At 38.5% G+C, this 7,470-nt stretch overlaps 1 protein-coding gene across 1 annotated transcript; it reads right to left on the bottom strand.

Moving 5' to 3' along the window:
- Positions 1-197: 197 nt before the first annotated feature.
- Positions 198-2,741, bottom strand: LOC132163996 (putative late blight resistance protein homolog R1B-17; the record flags this gene model as incomplete). The annotated part of the gene is given in 2 exon segments (XM_059574403.1): positions 198-505; positions 603-2,741. A coding segment is annotated over 1 exon segment (2,071 nt), but the record flags the coding sequence as incomplete, so codon positions are not given.
- Positions 2,742-7,470: the final 4,729 nt, after the last annotated feature.

The raw sequence follows: 7,470 nt of genomic DNA, 5'->3' as shown, positions 1-7,470 counted from the left end.
GAAAGAAACACCATTTTAGTTTCCGTTGAGGTTCTCCGTTATCAAGTAATAAATTAATGTAATGCTCTGAAAAATTAATTGACTAATAATTAATTCATCAATATGCCTCTCCCTCTAATTCTCCAAAGAACTGCATGAGATACTCAGTTCTATATTTCCATGAATGAATGACAAACAGAGTTAACTAAAAGCATCACAACATTTATAGCATAACATAAGTCAAACATGGTCATCAAATGTGGTGGTCTAGGACCGACCATCAAGTCAAATATATAAATATTACAACCCCCAAGTAAAATCTTCAAACTCCAGACATATATATAATGAAAGCCCAAATAAACATCAAATACCAAGGTCACATTTGGTTCATCAGTATCCCACAAGCGCTTCATTAATTTACTCGAGATCAAACTCGATCCTCAAACATAATCTTGATTATATATATCCTCGATCCACATGAATATACCATAATGCAGGCCGGGTTCTCCATCATCTAACTGATTAACTATAAAACAACGTACACATGTTCCTAATTACATTAGGAAAGATAGAAGTGTAAAAAGGGACAAATTCGAATGAGAATAGAAAATAAAATTACTTACAGGGGAATGAGAAATACCGGCATGATATTGCTGGCTCTCGATCTGGATGATGTCACCAAGTCAATGAGTCAGTCAGGTATAGGAGGTTGGATCAGTAGCTTAAACCCAACCTCCTTCTGCAACTCCCGAAGCATCCTTGCCCAGCCTGAACTTCGTATCGCCTTCACATCTCGCAAAGTGGTCAAACTCCATAGTTCCGGTGGGCTAATCAATTCATTGCACTCGATGATAATCAAACGTATAAGGCTTGGCATTGCACCTGTCTCCTGTTTCCATTCTTTAATTTTCATTTGATTCAATTTGAGGACGTGGAGTTGAGGAAACGAATCAGCAATGACGCGGATACTAATATCATGCTGAGTTTCTAAGGCACGATTTGGCTTATAACCTCTACCTTCTAGTTTCAGTATCCGAAGCTGGGGAAGCTTTCCCAGCATTGTCAGGCCGCCGCCGACTTCTAACTCAACACTCTTTAAGGTTAGCTTGGTGATTGTCGATGGAAATAAATTCGGATCGGGAGGAAGCATGCAACAATCCTCAATTCTCAAGATTTCAAGATGATTTAAATAGCGGAGGCATGGAAATACATTGGGGGCCTGCCACACGAAGTCAAATGAACACCACTCAAATTGTATTTTTAATTTCCTAACATTAGGAAACTTGCCCAGTACGACCGGGAAACTTTTCTTTTGACGATCATACAGAAGAAATGCTATGGAAAGGACTTCGAGCTTCCCTAGAGCTTCCTTCGAATCCCAAGGTGACGACAATCTTTTTTTTCTGATGAAAGGTAACGGCAATCTATCGGACAGGTACAGATTCCTTAAACGTTTTAGCCTAAATATCCCGTTCGGCAAACAAGATCTGTCTGTAAGAGAGCCCTTTACGTAAAGGGTCTCAAGATTCGTAAGGTTGCCAATGCAATCTGGAAAAACACTCAGAGAATTACTGAATTCCATCCTCAAGTACCTCAAATGGATCAATTTTGCTAAGCTTTTGGGCATGGCTGGGATTCGCAGAATCTCAAAATTAAGCACCCGAACTAATTTGAAGTTTTTGTGGACCCAAGTCCAGGCATCTTCGTCAGAAAAACCATCATTGCCAAAGTAGAACAAAGAACGGGCATATATTGAGATAGAGGGGTTTGAAGACATGTATCCACGAGTACTACTGCCATCAGTACCAAGGATGGATAGTCTACGGGAATTGTTTGTGGAGAAATTGTTACGTGATTGAACCTCCAGAAACTTCTCTTCCGCACTTTCTTTTATGCAGAGGTCTCGCAGAAGATCATGGATACGGCATGTCTTTATTCCTCTGTCTATTCTCCTACTAGCCACTTGGATCAAACTTCGATCTACGAGCTCCTCCAAGTAGCCTTCAGCAACATCCTCGATGTTTCGATCGTCATTGTGTTGTATGAAGCCCTCCGCTACCCACAGATGCATTAATCGCCTTACTGGGATCTCAATGTCTTCTGGAAATATACCAAAATACAAAAAGCATGGTTTCAAGAACATGGGTAGATCAGTGTAGCTCAAGAATAGTATTTTTGGACATATATCATCATCACGAGCAAGGAAAGTTGTTACATGACCAACATATTTCGACCATATGTGGAATGACTTCTCCTTGTTTGTTAAAATGCCAGCTAATACTACAATTGAAAGGGGTAAACCTCGACAACCTTTTGCGATTTGTCTTCCCGGAATTTCTAATTCCACAGGACATGTTTTCCCTCGAAACACCTTTTTCTTAAAAAGTTCCCAACTGTCCTCTTCGTTAAGAAATGGGAGATCGTAAGGAAGAGTATGGCTTACATGCAATGCCACTTTTTTTATACGACTGGTAATCAATATTCTGCTTCCCTTGGAGTTATCAGGAAATGCATTTCTTATCTTATCCCAATCCTCAGTTGTCCAAATATCGTCCATGACTATTAGGTACCTCTCTTCTTTCAAGTATTCGAACAACTCCTTTATTAATTCATCCTCACTCATGCCTTCAAGTTTCCTTCTCAACCCATCTGGTATTTGCATCTGCTTTAAAATTTGAAGCAACAAATCTCTAGCTCTGAAATCTTGAGATGCATATACCCATGCACGGCAGTTAAAGTGACTCATGACGCCAATTTTATTATTATAGACTTTCTTGGCGAGAGTGGTCTTGCCTAGCCCACCCATACCGATTATTGAAATGACATCAAGCTTGCGATCCCCATGAGTAAGTTGCTTCACCAATATCGCTGAGTCATCAACGAAGCCCACCACGTCATCTTCCTCGACTTGTCTCCTATGTCTGTGCAATGTTTCATCCTCCGCATCAACACTAGCTTCAGCTCCTTCAATGCCGTACCTTTCTCTATTGTTGAAGATCTGGCTGATTGTATCATTGATGCCTACTATCTTCGTTCCAACATTTCGAATCCTCTTTGCGTGAGAAGGGATATCAAGCATCCTCCCTATCGTGCTCCTCTTCCTGTATTCTGTGACCTCTAGGATGAATGTGTCGATAACATCTTCAGCCTCGTAAGCCGCCTCCCTGATTTGTCCGACTACCTCCTTCACCATTTCATCGTTCCGTTTTCCCAATGAGTTCTTCAGGAAGATATTTATCATTCTGAGCTCCCTAATAAGTGATTTGACTCTATCCTCCACTCCAGCAAGGAAATTTGCTTCGTCTATGAGTAGATTGGGCAAGTATCCTAGGAGGAAAGCGACAACACTGTCGGCCATGTTTGCTTATCTTCTCTCCCTTAAAAAATCTTCTACAAACTCACAAACTTGTCTGCATTTCTTTGTGTATGTGGATGGCATTCTACATCTGTTTGGTTACTGAGAATTACGTTGGAATGAAAACAAAATCGTTTGACTTATACTGGCACTTGGTTCAAGAATGAAAAAGAAATGGTGCGTGGTCGTTGTTTTCTGGGTTCGGAAGGAAATGGAAATGAAAATGTATAAGTCGATCTGAGAGGAAGAAAATGAGAAAGAAATCATACAGATCTGAGAGGGCAGAGGCGCTGGTTGAGGAAAAAAATTGGAGAAGATGATCAGAAGGAATTGCAAGATTGACAAGCCCAAGGGTGACAAGCGGTAAGTCCCGTGAGATGAAAATGAGAGAACAAATGAGTGGGTTTGCTTTGTTTAAGAGATCCGGTGTTTTAGTGTACATGATATTTGTTTGGCAAATCCCACTCCCCTCTTCTTCCTTTATTTTTATTTCTAAAATAAAAATAAAAATAAAAATGAGTGGGTTTGCTCTGTTGCTAAAAACTGACCCGATGCTATTCTTCAAAAATTCAATTTATAACGTTTTTATTTTTTATATCACATCAATTATTTTTTATTACTATTTAAATTAAAAAATTACTATAAAACAAAAATTTTCACTTTTTTATACTAAATATATATTTTTTACATTTTTTTCACATAAATCAATTTTTACAATTAAAAAAATAAGTAAAAAAAAAAAAATTAGGCATTACAAAACATAGCCCAAAGGAGATGATGGTGGGGTGCATAGGGCTGTTAAGAGAGCAAGCCGCTCGCGAGCGAGCTAGAACTCGACTCGTGCTCGACTCGAATATTAAATGAAGCGTTTCGTGAATATGAATCCTAGCTCAAATATTAAACAAAGCTAGCTCGGCTCGACTCGGCTAAGCTCGTGAGCAACTCATATAAGGCTCGAATTTGTAGTTATTCATATAATTCCTCATATTAATATTAAAAATTAATGATTTTTTTTTCCTAATAGCATCATTTTATTATAAAATTATGCATATCCTCTTTCTTCGAAACCAAGTGCCTTATTGTATTGACTCGGGCTCCATATACCGCTAGCCAGACTAAGCAAATGCGCATATGCAAGCTGGTTTCTTAAGTCGTTTAAGAATACTTGAAGTTTAAATTTATAATAAAAAAAATTAATTAATAAATTAAATTAATTAAATTAAATATAAGAGCTAGCTCATGAACTGGCTCGGCTCGGCTCGACTTATTATGAGCTCGAGCTCGAGCTCGAGTAAAATTTAAACAAGCCGAGCCCAAACAAGGGAAGCTTGTTCAAGCTCGGCTCGTTTACACCCCTCCGTGCATATCTACATCAATTTAGTTGGCCAAGTTTATGAAATAATTGTGCAAGTGGACATGACAGGTCGTGAACGGATCCGGCTTGCATCCGGTAGTGAAAAACGGTACCGTTTTCAACTAAACGGTAGCCTAAAATAAAATGGAGTGCCCGATTGGCCAAGGGGTAGCCGGCCACCCCATTTTTGGCTATGGGGGTGGTTGGAGCCACCTCCCATGGCCGGTCTGGGGATGGCTCTAAACTTGCTGCAAACTCACTGAAGTCCGACGAACTTGATGCGAAGTTTGGCAACCCTGTGGCGAGATTGATGAACTTGAGCTGAGCCTGCGAGGCCACTGGACGATGCTCACTGTGGAGTTTGTCACTCAATGGTGGAGATTGGAGCTCGCTGCTCGCGTAGTTGCTTGCGAAATTGCGAGCAGAAACTGCTAGATCGTGGGCGAAGGCCATTGGTTCGCTGGCGGGATGATGTTCGCTAAAGACATTGCCTTGTTTAAAAGCTTGGAAATAGGCAAAGTGTTCCGTTTTTATCGCCAAATTCATCAAACTCGTCGTCGATCCTAATTGTCGGAGTGGTTTGAATCACCATCCCCCTCGTGGGAAAGAACCGCCGTATCCTCCATAACAATAGCAACCTCTTCTTTGCCGCCAACGTCATACTCGATATCGAGTTCATCCACCTTTTTTTTTTTTTTTTTTTTTTACCTTTTGGGGGTGGTCCGAGGCCATGGGGGTGGCTCTAGCCAACCTTGGCCAAAAATATTTTGTTTTAGTTTTTTTAATATTTTTAGCTTTTTAATATTTTTTTATATATATAATTTTTAAGTTTTAATGAACTTTTTATTATTAGTTTTTTAAACCTAATTTTTAACTGAGCAAAACGTTACCGTTTAGTGGAAAACAGTACCGTTTTCCACTACCACATGCATGCGGTAGTTTTCACTAGGGGTGTCAACTCGGTCCCGGTTCTCGGTTATTGGCCAAAATTGGGAATCGAAACCGGGGTACCTCGGTTATTGATTTTGGGAAACCGGAACCAAGTAACCAGTTCCCGGTTAACCGGTTATACAATAACTGGCCAGTTTTTGTTTGTACCCGGTTATTCGGTTTTTTTTTTTTAAAAAAAAAAAAAAAAAAAAATTGTATTTTGAGCTTATTTTAGGTATTGAGCTTAAAATAAACCAATTTTTTGCACACAATTGATCCATTTATAAATACAGAAATAAATATAAAAGCAACCAAAGCTGGATAAAGGAATGGCCGAGTAGGCCATTCGCAAGGTGTCTTCAAATCACCCAACTTACTATCAAGAGTAGTTGTTCAATGGCCCAAGAAAATCTCGAAAGTGGTTAGGCATGTATTAGGGTATGGGTTCGAATTTTCGCAATGGAGAATGCCCACATATGTCTGATTAGTATCAGCTACCTTGGTTTCCCTTGATGCCCTAATAGGGCTGGGTCAGACTATGGCTCAATAGGCCTGGGTATCGGTCAAAACGGTTCGATTTTGTCTCTTATCGGTTATTAACCGATAATTTTCGGTTAAACGGTTTATTAACCGATACCGGGCCAATAAGAATTTTAACTGAAATTATCGGTTATAATGGTACACGGTTAAACGGTTCGGTTATAACCGGCTTAACCGTGGGCTTTATATTAATTTATTTTGTTAAGCCAAAATAAGTTTTTTTTTTACTTTTGAGAGTCCAAATACTTTTTGTTGGGCTAAAATAACTTATTAAAATTGAGTTGTTTTAGGGTCCAAATACTTTTTGTTGGGACCCAAATATTTGTTTTTTGGGCTAAAAAGCTTCAAACTTTTTTATATTGATCTACCACAACTTTTTTTTTATATATATATTATAAAAAACATTTTTCCAAAGCAAATGGATTAATTAACATAATGAATGCTAATTAGAGTAAGAAAACTAGTTAATGAAAAATGTTTTTACCAAAGGCAAAGAAATCTCATCCAATGCCATCACTAAAAAAAAATCAAACATACCCAAACCCAAATTAAGATAAGGTTACATAGGTATATATATAATCCCAAAACTACATCGTTTCGGCATCCCTATTTAACGGTTTATACCGGTTAAACGATTAATTGATATGAAATTTCTAACCGGACCGATAAGCATACCGGTATAAAAAATTTAACCGATAAGAATATTGATATATCAGTTACGGTTAATATCGGTTCAGTCGAAACTGGCACACAGCCGATAATCAGTAACCGATTAATCTACCCTCCCCTATGGCTTAGTCAGACTTGATGAAGCACTTGTAATTCCCACCGTTTAGACCCTTCATGTGTAGCTCCCAACAGATAAGTATTACTATGATCATGCCCAGCTAAAATAGCCACAATTAATCTCGTCGGCCTATCTTTTGATTAAAAAAGAGATAACCCAAATTTTTGCGCAGAATAAGAGAAGAAAAAAGACAAAAAGAGATAAATCAACTTTTGCGTAGAGAAAGACAAGAGAAAAGACATGATCAAATGAAGCCGGCCAAGTGTGGTGGACTCCACACCATGTTGATGGAATCAAATTGATCAGAGAAAAAAGGGATCAAGATCCCCAGCAATGGTTGGGGAATTGCTGATGGGTTTTTTTATTAATCTGAACCATTAGATTTCATCCAATGGTATAAATCTCGCCACGTGTCCCATTTCAAAAAATATAATAAAATATTATATATATTTTAAAAAATAAATATAAAATAAAACAATAAAAAAATAATTTAATAATATGGGTGGCTGGCCACCCCAGTTTTCC

Source organism: Corylus avellana, chromosome ca1 (assembly GCF_901000735.1).
Source record: "Corylus avellana chromosome ca1, CavTom2PMs-1.0".
Taxonomy (NCBI): domain Eukaryota; kingdom Viridiplantae; phylum Streptophyta; class Magnoliopsida; order Fagales; family Betulaceae; genus Corylus; species Corylus avellana.
Note: the sequence above shows the minus strand (reverse complement) of the source record. Positions and strands in the feature narration are given on the sequence as shown.